The sequence below is a fragment of the Ambystoma mexicanum genome, chromosome 9 (assembly GCF_040938575.1).
Source record: "Ambystoma mexicanum isolate Mex_15411 chromosome 9, UKY_AmexF1_1, whole genome shotgun sequence".
Classification (NCBI taxonomy): Eukaryota; Metazoa; Chordata; class Amphibia; order Caudata; family Ambystomatidae; genus Ambystoma; species Ambystoma mexicanum.
Genome location: NC_090931.1, coordinates 392,574,872 through 392,588,931, shown reverse-complemented (window position 1 = coordinate 392,588,931; position 14,060 = coordinate 392,574,872). Strand labels below are relative to the sequence as shown.

The window sequence follows — 14,060 nt, the reverse complement described above, 5'->3', positions numbered from 1 at the left end:
AATTTGTTTATTTTCTATTTAATTTAGAATATTAACATACATTTAGTCGGAGGTTCCGGGACCGGAGGACACGGGAGATGGAGTCCTGGAGTCCACTGGATGAAGATCAAATGATGACTGCCTCCGGGTGGAGGTGAAGACAAAGAAAATGGAATGCCAAAAGAGATGACTCCCATGGAAAAAGGATCCAACAGTGCCAGGATGAAAGAGTACACGAATGAACCAAATGATGTGACATCGCTGGTCGGGACATAGAGGCAGACAAGTGTCCTGGAGTATGGAGTTCCACGTATTTATTATTTTAATTAATTATTTTAATCTGTTATGTTAATTCTTTGTTTTAGTTATTTGTTTTATTTTGTTGTTTTGTGATTGACTTCAAGTATAAAATTAAAACACTGGACTATGGACACTTCCATTGGGAAGAAATATGTAAAATATTTTATAAGAACTGATGGACTCAGAGATGGATTTCGATATTATGATGATTGAACAATGATTTTTCAATTTTCATTTTCCACACGTGAATATTAATTTTATTGGATTGATACATTTTAAAAGAAGAAAGGAGGCAAGTTGGGTTTCTTCCAATTGTGGCTTGGACCATAGCCAAATTCTCAGAAAAAGGAGGGAATATGTAGCATTATTTAGCGTGTTTTTGGAGTGCAGCGCCACTGCATGGGATCAATGCATTGCTATAATGCGGTACAGCAAGCCATGTGTGCCCAATGTAACATATGGACGTGTAAATGAAGACAGGCTACACATGTGAAAAACAAACCATTTTTTTCACATTTAAAAGCGCACATGTTTTTTCTCTTCTCAATTGAAATGTTTCACTCATGGAGACACATTAGATAATTATTTAACCTAACAAATACTAACACGATTTTAACTCATTAATATTATAATTTGTTCTCCATGTGCAAAATGAAGCAGGCTGAGAGTCATTTTAAACGCGCATTCAGAGATTTTTTTTTTTCTCTCTCTTTGCCCTGCCACGGTCTTTGCAGGAAGCAATAGCAGGAAATTAGTTGATACAGTTGCCTACTGTAAAAGTGAGCTATTGTTTAAAGAAGGAGGGTATGAGATGATGGACTTTGATTGGGTACACGCCATTTTAAGGGTTGTGACAGAGGTTTCTTGAAGTACCTTGGGGAGAAGTAGAGTTAGTGGACATTTTGCAGAGCTTCAGTGAAGACTTGGCTGAAGTTGCTGTGGGGTTGCCTGGCTGGGCTGCTGGGAGGTGTTGTTCCAGGGCACTGCTGACCTTCGGAGACTGGGGTTTCCATTCAATTAGCACCGGCTTGAGAACAGAAGATTGCAGATTGGAACTGCATGTACTCGCTGGGTGCTTTAAAAAGAAAACCCTGAGCCACTTATCGGAGGCGACCAGCCAGGATATTCTGCATGCTGAAAAGCTACAAATTGCTGGTAATTATCTCGTACAAGTTAAGGGAGCGATGTGTGCATGAAGTCTATTTTAGGAAAGCAGCGTAGCGATAATTACTATTGGGGAATCACGGTGTTTAAATGCCACATTCTAATGTTGCCATCTAAATGCAAGTCAATTGATGTACTTTTTTTTTATTGTTGCAAAGAACTTAATGAAATGCCTTGTAGTTTTGCAATTGTTTCTCTTCTGTTTATTCTAGAAAAGACTGCCTCGCAAAGCTGGTAATGTATAATTTTGAAATGAAACTGGTATAAGTCACAACCTGTGTAAAGGTTTTTTTTTGCTTCTGTCTTTCTCTGGTGCATTTAGCCCATGTCACATAATAAAAGGGGAGGTTACTAGGTAATATATGTGCCAAACTTCCTATGTAGATAAAGTAATGTTATGAGCAATTATAAATAGCTGTGTGCGTGGTTCCACTCAGTGCATATAAGTGTGTGGCTTCTGAGTGGAACATAACACAATAGTCTGCTGGACGTACATGAGTCAGCAGAGAGAGAGGCCTCTGGAAACAATCTCACTAATGTAAATAAATTAGTGATAATACCACATGTTATTGTGAAAGCTCCATGAAAACATAATTTCACTAATGTAAATAAGTTAGTGATAATACCACAGGGGTTGGTGAATGCTATATGTGAAAATTGTGGTACACATAAAAATGTAGGCCCAAGGTCTCTCTAGTGATCACACGAACAGACCAAGCGAGAAAAAGGGGGTTTTGTATATTGGGGACCACAAGTAGAACCGAAAATCATGCTCATCATTATAACACAACGAAATGTATACCAACCAAACGTATTTGTGTACTGAAATAATGCATAGCCACTATACCATTATAATACCAAACCCAATCTAAATGCAAGGGGCGATTGTTGCTAAATTATTTTAGTATTTGGCGGTGAGAAAATACTGCTAGGCCCTAAATCTACACAAAATACCCAACAGAAACAACACTCCAACGACATCAGAGTGTGCATCGATCTGCGCAGCTCAAACATGGAAGTAATAACAGACAGTTACCCACTGCCCAGTATCAATGATTTAATCCTTAGGATGAAGGAAGCCAAATGCTTCTCTAAATTGGACATGCTTGATGCGTATCACCAGATAAGCCTCCACAAAGTGTCCCGACCGCTATAAACATTCATCAAGCCGTTTGGCACCTATCAGTACACTTGCATGATGTTTGGATTTATCGTCAGCCACGTCAGCATTCTAGAGGATGATGGACTCCCTGCTGCGAAACATGTCATACTTCCTCAACCATGCCGGCGATGCCAAGATAGGATAAAACCTTTAGGAAAGTTCTTGAGAAAATCCAAGATTCAGGAGTGCCCTTAGGTATGAGAAGTGCGCAACCGGAGTGAAAGAGGTAGAATACCTCGGGTACAAAATCTAAAGGGACGGCGTCAGTCCCAAAAAGGAAATCCTACAAGCCCCTGCACCAGAGTCAAAAGATGAACTGCGTTCCTTCCTCGAACGCGCACAGTACTATGCAAAGTTTGTATCCTGGTTTTCAGAGACTGCAGCAGAGCTGCGAGGATTGCTGAGAAAAGGCGCCAACTACGAATGGGGTTTGGAACAGAAGACAATGTTTCAAAAAGAGAATAGTGAATGGCCCATTTCTAAAAACATTCAACTCTGAGTGGGACACCTACATAACCACAGACGCCAGTGCATATGGGCTGGGAGCCACGTTGACACAGAAGAAAGGCGACAGTGAACATGTGGTGGTATTTGCGTCAAAGGTCCTCTCCGATGCTGAAAAAATAACTATTCCACAGTGGGAAAGGAGATGCTCGCCTGGGCAGTGTAGAATTTTAGGTGGTGTGTGTGGGGCACGAAGTTCCATTTGGTCACTGATCATAAACCCCTAATACACATGCAGAGCCCAGGAGGCACGAAGACCTCCACTCTGCGACTGGCGCAGATGGCCAAGCTGCAAGAATTCACATATGAAATCATGCCTACAGCAGGGTGGAAGAACGCGCAAGCAGACTGCATGCCGTGTGTCTGAGCACAAAGAGCTAGCCACCATATTTCTTCAGGATGAATGCGTGGTAGCGTCCGAGTGATGTGAGAAGCCGCAAATTCCTAGAGAAGAGCGAGAGCCACTGGAAGGAAGAATTTTCCAGAGACGCCACCCTGTGAAGAGTTGCCGAATGGGCTAAGGATTGAGGCCTTACTGGAAGATGAGTGAAGACATATACGACACTGACAGCCATCAAGTTATACCTCCGGAAAGGAACGAGGAAAGTAATACTGTCCTGAGAGTATGCAGGTGGCAATAGGAAATTGACAAGGGGGAGTCCTGGGAGTCTCTCTGCCAGACATTAGTCCTGGTTATGGGAGACTTACCCAGAGTCTTTAGCTCACTATCTTTCACAGAGAAGAAATATCCCAAACATATCAGTCTCTGTCCTGCCCTGAGGCAGGACAGCACCGAAATGCTAGGCAATTCTCCTCTGAACAAGAGTACCAACAGCATCCCCAGACACGTGTTACGGTCTGGTTGGACCTCATCAGTAGGGCGGAGCTGTGCCTCTCTAAGAATAGTGAGCAAGGGGTCCACGTCTGGATTCCCCTTGTAACTTAGGGTGAGACCCAAAGTTACTTGAATATGCAAATTGACAAGGGGGGGCCCTGGGAGTCTCTCTGCCAGACATTAGTCCTGGTTATGAGAGACTTACCCAGAGTCTTTAGCTCACTCTCTTTCACAGAGAAGAAATATCCCAAACATATCAGTCTTTGTCCTGCCCTGGGGCAGTCCAGCATCGAATTAGGATCAGGCATAGAGTGTGAGAATCGTACTGGTGTTAATGTATGGATCAAGACATCAGGGTAAAGATCGCGTGATGCGATGAGTGCATGAACAGCGACAAGAGACTCAAGACCATTGATCCCCAATGAGACTCTTGAAGGAGTATGGCACAAGTCGGGCCTGGACTTCATAGGACCACTAGGAACCATGTCGCCCGACCATAAGTATGGTGTAGTGATGGTGGATTACCCATTGAGATGGGTTGAGGTGGAATTTGTACCTAGTATAACCACAGCCACCACTGTAGAAGTACTAAATACCATTTTTCAGAGAGAAGGCTTGCCCAAAAGAGATGGAACAGACAATGGAGTTCAGCTAGTATCCAGAGAAATTGAAGTGTTCTTACGCACACACAATATCAAACTGACCAAAGCAAGCTTCGATCACGCCCAAGCCAATGGATTTGTTGAAAGGACAAATAGATTCATAGGGGCTCTGCAGTTAGCAGCAGCGTCGAGAATGGACTCATACAGTACCACTAGAGAAGCAATAGCAGCTCATCGGCTGATCCTGAATACGATCACTAGTGTGTCGCCTTTTCATCTGTTGATGGGGAGGAGGCCGCATTCACCCTGGTGTCCCTGTGGTTATCCAAGGTGAGGCAGGAGGACAGAGTCGACATGGAAGAGCTGGTCTGGAGAATACAAAAGAATAAGGACCAGATAAAAGCGCAGAGTGATGCTTGCAGAACAGCTCTGGGAACAGAGGTCAATGAAGGGGAAATAGTGAAAATAAAGTTGCCACATAAGGGCCAAGTGATGGGGGCAAAGTACAGACAACCAGTAGAAGCAGTGCACAAAGGCAAACATATTTATCAGAGGGAAGAAAATGGAATCTCGTGCCAGTCACTATGTTTAGAAGGCAGACTCTTGAGTCCAGAAAATCGTCTTTGACGGAACCAATTTCAGAAGAACAGAAGCATAACGAGAACAGGAGACAGAGAGATGAGAATCTCAAGAAGAGAACAGTCCCAGAAAAAGCACACAGGTGGGAAGAAAAATGCGAGAATTCATCACAACACAGGCCAGGGGCAGATCAGGGGGAACAGAGACTATATCCTCAAAACCACTGCCTCCGGAGAAACCCCCCAACACAAGAGAAAACCTACAAGCAGTGCTCCAGATAAGATTTTGCAGTGGAAGTATTTTACTCTCAAGTTGTGAGTACATTTTTTTTTTTTTTTTTAGGGAGTAAAAAAGGTAGTGCCCGTCCCAATGAGAGTATCTAATAAGTGAGTACAAATATGCTTTACAGTAAATCAGTAATATTTTCATAATAAATACTTCTTTGCACCTAGAAATGTATGTCTATTAAAAGATACCTTTTTACCACTTGGATTAAGCAATAATAGTGGTAGTTTTTTCCTCTGGCATCATGTGTACTACTGGTCCAAACATATCTTTGAAGCAATGTAGATGAAAACTCGAAGATGAGCTCCTATGTGCCAATTTCCCATTTTTGTTGGGAGTATTTCTACTCCCTATTTTTATTTTTTTGGCGTATTTGCCAATTTTTACGGAGGAAAAGTAGCCAATACACCCCTTATCTGTAGGGCTGCCTACAAGGTACAAGGACTTTATGATGGAGTCTTACCAGGTTCATCAACAAAGGGAAGTATGTAGAGGCAGCCTCCTGAGATCACGGCCCTTGCGAGACTGAAAAGTGGATTTGCGCGGCTAGGAGCAAGTGAGCAAGATGCGAGAGGATCGTGGCACTGAGCAGACTCGCCCCTGCACTCCTCCCGCCTGAAGACTGGCGCCTACTTAAAAAAATAATATAAGGCCCAGAGCAAACACTAATTTAAGATTGCATACCAGTAGTGATTTTACTACAGAACTCAATGTAGAGGACTTGATGGTAGTGCAATAATTAATTGTCCAAATCTGATTCACTTGTGCACAATACACCCCGACTTAAATCATCATATGCAGAGTTTAGGTAAGGCCACTACATACACCTAAAACAATACTACAAAATGTACACTACTACAAATCATGATAAGCCAATCTAATACTCAAGGAGTATAGCAATGCGACAGTGATGTAAATCAGATCACATCCAGCAATTGACATCCATATTTATTGTGTTTAAATCATTTGGATAATAAACCATAACCAGACAAGTGCTGTCGTAAGCAGTACAACCGAGACAGCGCGGCAAAAAAATTGCCCTCTATACTGTCCTTCCGTGTACAAAACGACTCAAATGTGTAATGTCCTTTCAGCATTTCATCACGGGACCCTTCGCGAGCTCCCGTGATGGAAGGGTGAATAGAACATAAAGACGTATGTTTGGAATGCGTGTTTCAAATGCGTCTCATGTCAGTTGCTTTCCACGGTCGGTGGGGCCAATTCACTTTCACTTAGCTATTAATATAAATAAATAGCTTGCCTATAAATCACGTCTCCCTGCGTGTAATTTAAACACTTCAAGTGGCGACAAGGATCTTCTGGCCCCACCGCCCCTTTGTGTGTCCCAGGATTTCATCCGGCCGTGATTTATGTGCGTGAGCAGGCCCTGCAGCTGTCATAAAAGCTGTGGCCGCTCCGCTCCGCTTACAATCAACTCGACTTCCAGCGACGGCTAGTCAAAGTCAATTAAGTGAGTAATTCCTTAATCCTGATTGTGTTTACTTTTAATGAATGCCGTCTGGACACGCCTCTTGGCCTGTGCTGTTAAGCTTACCGTATTCCACACAATAGAGGTGTTTATTTTTTTGTCAGTTACAAGTTTTCCATCTACCGTAATTCTCAGTATAAAGGCGCAATCACATGGAAAGAGAAGGTACATTGAACTGATAAGCGTTTAAATTTACAGGAAGTCATATTGTTGGCTGATAATTAACCATTTCAAGCCATCCACCCATATTCTGTACACTGTGCGCAAGTACATTGAAAAAAAAAGAAACAGAGAATTAAAGTTATACATTATTGTACTGCAGCAACTCCCTGCATTCGAATTTAAAAGAGACATTAAGGAGACCGTAATTCACATTTTGGTCAACCCTTTCCAATTTGTGGCACATATATTTTGTGGTCAGCATGTCTTTCAATAGTGTACCACCGCCAATGTTTTTTCTATCGGATGTTGGTGAACCAGCTATTCCATGGAAAAGATGGATTAAATCATTTGAACATTACGCTGGCGTTGTATGTGGTCAGAATTGCAGCGTGGAGAGGAGGAAGTCTCTTTTAATGCATTGTTTAGGCCCGGCGGGGCAGGAAAAATTTGAAGATCTACTTTCTGATGAAGATAATGACTTAAATGAATATGAGCGGTCAGTGAAGAAGATGGGAAAACATTATGAAAAGAAACTGAGCACTATTTTGGAACGTTATAAATTTGGGAAAAGAACTCAAGGAGAGGGTGAGAGCATAGAACAGTACATCACTAGTTTGAGAAAGCTAGCCAAGACATGCAATTTCAATACTCAGTTGGACGAGAGGTTGAGAGATCAATTCATGCTGGAGTGTAGGAGTAGCAAAGTAAGAGAAAGATTATGGGCTGAGGACGACCCCAACTTGGACACTGTCTTACGTGTGGCCAAGGAAGTGGAGCACACTGAGAAATGTGTTAAAGAATTAGAAAGCAGGATGCAAAATACTGATATTAAACATGAAATTTCAAAAGAGAAGCATAATACACTTACTACAAGTAAAGAGAATGAACCCATTGCCAAAATTTCAGGAAATTCCAATAGGAGATACAAATCGGAAAGAAACGGGAGATTACCGTGGAATGATGATAAAAGGAAAAAACCAAGCTCCAGAATTTATAACAGTGATGTGAGAAAGAAAAGTCCACACAGGCGTGGAGGCAACCCTAGAAGGAAGAACACAGGGAGATGTTTTAGATGTGATAGCATGGATCAATGGGCGGATAACCCGGAATGTCCTGCTTTGAAAATTATATGCGGGAAATGCAAAGGCAAGGGGCATTACGCACGATGTTGCAGAAGGCAAAACACTTCCACTAACTGGATAGGAAGCGATGAAAATAGTGATAAAGATGAAGAAGAATGTGTGTTTGTCGTGACAGACGAAGAAAATGAACAAGAAATAGAAAGCCCCAAGGCCGTAGTTTGTGTTGATGGAACCAACATGCACATGATGATTGATTCAGGTGCAAAATATACCTTGATACCACAAATTTTCTGGGACAGGAAGAAACATGAATACCTGCATGAACCAGACATAAATCCCAGAGCATATGGCGAAGTTAAAATAGATGTCATTGGATGGTTTTGGGGAGCACTCAAATTCAAGGAGAGGAAAGCAAATGGGAAAATATACATAACAAAGAAGGGGAGAACGCCTTTGTTAAGTTGGACCCACCAATGCAAACTCAAAGTGAAGTTGGATGCTGCGTCGGATGAGTCTGTATATTCAGTTGAAAACAACGCTGGAAGACTTCAAGGAAACAAGGAAGTCGCCAAGGAAGCTGATATGGTGAAAGAAATTTTCAGGAAAGACATCGGATGTCTGCGTGGGTTTGTTCATGAGATCAAAATGAAGCCAGGACATGTTCCTGTTGCGCAGAAGTTACGCAACATCCCGCTTTCAATTAGAGAAGAAGTAAGAAAGGAGATTAAATTATTAGAAGATCAGAAAATCATCGAGAGAATAGATGCCAGTGAATGGGTTTCACCGTTAGTTGTATTAAGAAAAAAATCCAGAAAATTGAGAATATGTGTAGACATGAGAGAATTAAATAAGTGTGTGATCCCGGACAGACATCCACTCCCCAATATTCAAGAGATTGTATCCACTATTGGACCCTCGAAGTATTTTTCCACTCTGGATCTAACATCAGCATACCATCAGGTTAAACTTCATAGGGATTCTAAGAAAATGACAGCCTTTATCACGCCTGATGGGCTGTATCAATACAGAAGATTGCCATTTGGATTAGTGTCAGCTGCTTCAGTATTTCAGAGAATCATGCACAAACTATTTGAAGGTGACGAAGGGATTATTTGTTTTCAAGATGACATACTGGTACACGCCGTCAACCAGAAGGTGCATAATGAAAGATTACAACATGTCTACAAGAAGTTATATGAAGCAGGTATGACCCTTAGTAGAGATAAATGTAATATAAATCGTAGCGAAATCGAATATTTAGGACATACCATATCTGCTAGCGGCATAAAACCAAGGAAGCAACTTGCTGATGCCATAATGAACATGCCAAGACCAGAGTCAAAGGAGGGCGTGCGTACGTTCATTGGAATGGCAGAGTACTATTCTAAGTTTATAAAGGATTTTGCCATACATACTGTTCCGCTATGTGAACTTCTAAAGAAGAAGTCATTTGAATGGAACAGGGAGTGCGAAGAAGAATTTGAAAATATCAAATCAGAATTAAACAGAGCACCATCATTGAAGAATTTCAAGAGTGGGAGGAAGACTATAATAACAACAGATGCAAGCAACCTAGGGTTAGGAGCTGTTGTCACACAAGAAGCTGAAGGAAAAGAAGTTCTTATCGCGTTTGCATCTAGATTGTTAAAGGGTGCAGAAAGGTCGTATGCTGCAATAGAAAAGGAAATACTGGCCATCAAGTGGGCAACAGAAAAGTTCAGGAATTTCATCTGGGGAGTGGAGGTGGAGATTTGCACTGACCACAAACCATTGATACATGTCATTATGAATAAAGGTTTGGACAATGTATCTAACAGAATTAAAAGATGGGTTGTACTTCTGCAAGAGTACAACTGTACAGTACGATATGTACCAGGAGTGAAGAATCGTGCTGCTGATTGTCTGTCGCGACTTACCAACAATTCTGAAGTAGACAATGAAAGTGAAAACAATCCTGAAGTTGTCTTGAACGTTGAAGCGCTTTACATATCCAAAACTGAGTGGGAAGAAGCGGAGAGACAAGATGATAGCATAAAACAGTTGAAACAAATTATACGAAGCAATGGAAGTTTAAAGAAAGTTATGTTTGAAGGGTCCGGTCTCATCGAATACTGGAGAGTTGCAGATGAACTCAACGTAGCGAGTGACAGAATTATGAGAGGAGATCGAATAATTCCACCTCATCGATTTGGGCCACGAAGGCCATCAAGGAATTGTGAAGACCAAACAGAGAATACGCGATGATTTCTGGTGGCCAGGATGTGACCTGCAAATCGAGAGAACCATCAGAGAATGTATCCTTTGTAATCAGAGTGACAGGGCGTGTGTGAGTGCGAATTACCCTATGGTGATAACGAATATTCCAGGAAAAGTATGGGATGAAGTAGGCATGGACATACTAGGGCCTATTCATTGTGATGGTAAACAACAATTTTGCTTGGTGGTCATTGACCTTCTGACCAGATGGGTAGAAGTTTTAATCAAACCTCATATGAGTGCTAAAATAGTGATAGATTTTTTGTCAGAGATATGCACTAGAGAGGGTTTCCCAAGAAGCATATTAACTGATAATGGTGTCCAATTCAGGTCAAAAGAGATGGAAATGTTCTGTACCAGTAATTCCATTGTGCACAAAACCAGTGCAATATACCACCCACAAACCAATGGGGTGGTTGAGAGATTCAATAAGGTGCTCAAGGATGCTATTCGGTGGGCTTGGTCAAATGGGCTCAACTGGGAAGAAGCGGTGAAAAGGAAAATAATTGCTCACCGTTTTACTCCCCATAGTACTACTGGTCTATCACCTTTTGAGTTAAGTAGAGGGCGCAGAGCAAACACCAAATTGACACCATCTTGGTTGGAGAGGGAGACCATAGTAAGAAAAGATTTTGGAGAGGCAGTAGAGAGTATAAGGAAAATCCAGCTGAGGAACAAGGCAGCTCACGATAATCTAATGAGCAAAAGTAAAAGAAACAAGGTTCCCAGAGTGGGGGGTCTGGTGAGAATTAAACTACCCCCTGTACTAAGAGATGGACCCTGCAAATGGTCCAAACCAGTGAGTGTGATTGAGGTTTTTAGACATTTATTTATTTTATTTATTTTACATTTATAAAGCGCTCACACAGCCATCGAGGCGCTGTTACAGGAATTGTTAGTTTTTCTTAGTTGTGTTTTTTCTTTGTCTTAGTTACGTATTTATAACGCGCTTAAACACTCGGAGGTTTCTAAGCGCGGACCCGGGGATCGAACCTGTTGTTGCTTTGTGTCGTCTTGCTTCCAAGACGCGCACGCTGCCGCTGTGCTATCCTCCCGGGACGACATGCAGTGAGAGTGCAAGATGGTAGAGTCTGGAATATGGAGAGAGTATGTGTGATGGAGTCAAGTAAGGATGTAAATACTGGTGAAATGGAACACAAGGAGCAACTCAGTAGGGGTGACAATGAAAGAATGAAAAGGAATGTTCAGCATGTGAGATCTAGGTTGAATAGAAATGTAATGTCAAAAATTTCCTTGCCAACATCTAAACCAGATCCTCTGCATATGTCAAGAACAGGGAGAGTGATCCGCAAACCAAACCGCATGAAGGATTTTGTCTGACATTACTGAGGATACAGAAGAAGCCTACTAGACTGTATTCCATGAACGGCAAGAGACTAAGGAAGGGAGATGTAGAAGAAGCTACTGGACTGTGTTCCATAAACAACAAGAGACTAAGGAAGGGAGATGTGTAATGTCCTTTCAGCATTTCATCACGGGACCCTTCGCGAGCTCCCGTGATGGAAGGGTGAATAGAACATAAAGACGTATGTTTGGAATGCGTGTTTCAAATGCGTCTCATGTCAGTTGCTTTCCACGGTCGGTGGGGCCAATTCACTTTCACTTAGCTATTAATATAAATAAATAGCTTGCCTATAAATCACGTCTCCCTGCGTGTAATTTAAACACTTCAAGTGATAATAAACCATAACCAGACAAGTGCTGTCGTAAGCAGTACAACCGAGACAGCGCGGCAAAAAAATTGCCCTCTATACTGTCCTTCCGTGTACAAAACGACTCAAATGCAATTGGTACAAGTTGCTCATAGTAGGGCACAGCGTCAGGATGGGCCATTTAGACTCAAGATTACTTATGTTTACATAAACCACAGTAACACTTCGATGGTGGAATTCCCATTTCTCATCTCCGACCATTCGTATTTCTTAAGGGAAAAAAAGTCACAGCTATTATACACTTTCCTCCAATCAATGTCTCATTGCCCCCATTATAATGCTCGGACAGGACTTTCCGCAAACCACGAGAAGCTCAACAGCTGTGAGAAGCAGCAACTAGGTAGGCTACAAAAAGACAGACCAGCTGAAGCAATTGGAGGTGTGCCATTCTCAGAAGACTGTGTACATACCCACTTCCTGGTGCGCAAGAACGGGCAACACGTGCAGCATGAGCAGAAAAAACCCCATCCTGCAGAGACTCCGACAGCTGCTATGCAAACTTCTCTAGCAACGTTCAGAGGGCAGCGCACATCAAATAAAAAACTACTATTGTTGTGCTTTCCTAAAACAACTTTAAAACACAATCTGACAGTTTCCAAAGGCGGTAGCGATAGTCGTAGTCGTCATGGAAGACAGACGAGACCTGAAAAGCTCCTTTCTGAGTTTGCGCAATATCGGGTTCTGACCACAGAGTTCTAATAAAGAACTAGACACTAGAGGGCTAAAGTCGCACCCACAAACTGTGAGCCCTGCACTCCATGGTGTTGGACAAGAAGCGATGTTCGGGCCACTAACTTCTCTCAACCTAAGATTTTATCAACTCGGCGTTGTTTAACAAACGTAAAGGTCGACAGGCGAGCAGAAACGTGACAGCCAGATTGTGCTTGTGTTAACAGTTGGCCATATACATTATGAAAGTACAAGGCTCTAGTTTGAAGGTAGCAAGCCGCCATCTTTCATCGTCTCGAGTGGCCTCATTTTCAAACCACGGAACCACTGTTCCATAAGTTTACCTTTGCAAGACATTTGATGTGTGTGAACAATAAATAAAACCGTTTTGTAGAATGTAAACCTTTTTAAAACTCAATGTTTGAGAAGAAAAAAATATCCTGTTAGGATAAGAGGAAGAATGGACGTGGAGGTAATAAGTTATAAACAAATCAATAACTTATGGTTGTGGTTGATTTTTGTATTAATTTTAAACAGAATACGTGTCAATAAAGAAAAACTAGCAGGGGTGGTTGATGTCCGCAACGTTTAGATGCAGTCTGTTTTTTATGTCAATATTACATGTTTACAATTGAAGACGAGGCTTGTAACGCAGCGTGCAAGCCCTGACGCAGATGTATACAGTGCTGTGACGTCTCCGCTCTCCTCGCTGTTTTTCTGAGTGCAGTGACAGCCCACGGTGGTCCCAAAATTCCCGATCATCTCAACGTTCGTAGTCAACATCACGATGTCCATCTTCACCCCCACCAACCAGATCCGTCTGACCAACGTGGCCGTGGTGCGGATGAAGAAGGGCGGCAAGAGGTTCGAGATAGCCTGCTACAAGAATAAAGTGATGAGCTGGAGGAGCGGCGTGTGAGTTCTGGAGGGATTGATTTTCTAGAGACTGATAAAGAACTAAGGGGTTTGCAGAGAGTGCTAGATGTAAGAAGTGGGCATACAGGGAAGGTGGTGCTGGATTGGTGAGAGGGCGTTTTTTGCCAACATCGGAGAACAGTCGCTCAGTGAGACTTTGATCATTTTCCCATTGGATCTTTCACCGGGAAGACATTTACAATATTAAGTAAAGGGGAAACTAGTAAAAAAAAGAATGTTGACAGGATACCACCAGGGAGGGGGCGGGGCGACATGGCTGGCTGAAATGCTGTCTTCCTTGCCCAGCATCTTTTTATTTTTATTTTAGTTAAAACGTTTTACTG

The 14,060-nt window shown here is 42.2% G+C and overlaps 2 protein-coding genes across 3 annotated transcripts in view; one reads left to right on the top strand and one right to left on the bottom strand.

Annotated features, from left to right (window-relative positions):
- LOC138488122 (S-adenosyl-L-methionine-dependent tRNA 4-demethylwyosine synthase TYW1-like) overlaps positions 1-12,815 on the bottom strand; it is a 1,632,770-nt gene extending 1,619,955 nt beyond the window's left edge. The window contains exon 1 of the mRNA XM_069614883.1: positions 12,543-12,815. Coding sequence (XP_069470984.1) covers positions 12,543-12,600 — 58 coding nt within the window. The 5' untranslated portion in view covers positions 12,601-12,815. The remainder of the gene's footprint in view (positions 1-12,542) is intronic.
- Positions 12,816-13,449: 634 nt separating this feature from the next.
- SBDS (SBDS ribosome maturation factor) overlaps positions 13,450-14,060 on the top strand; it is a 277,690-nt gene continuing 277,079 nt past the window's right edge. Inside the window, exon 1 of one of the 2 annotated variants that reach the window (XM_069614881.1) lies at positions 13,450-13,716. In XM_069614881.1, coding sequence (XP_069470982.1) covers positions 13,589-13,716 — 128 coding nt within the window. In that variant the 5' untranslated portion in view covers positions 13,450-13,588. The remainder of the gene's footprint in view (positions 13,717-14,060) is intronic. The other variant, XM_069614882.1, reaches the window with a different exon arrangement.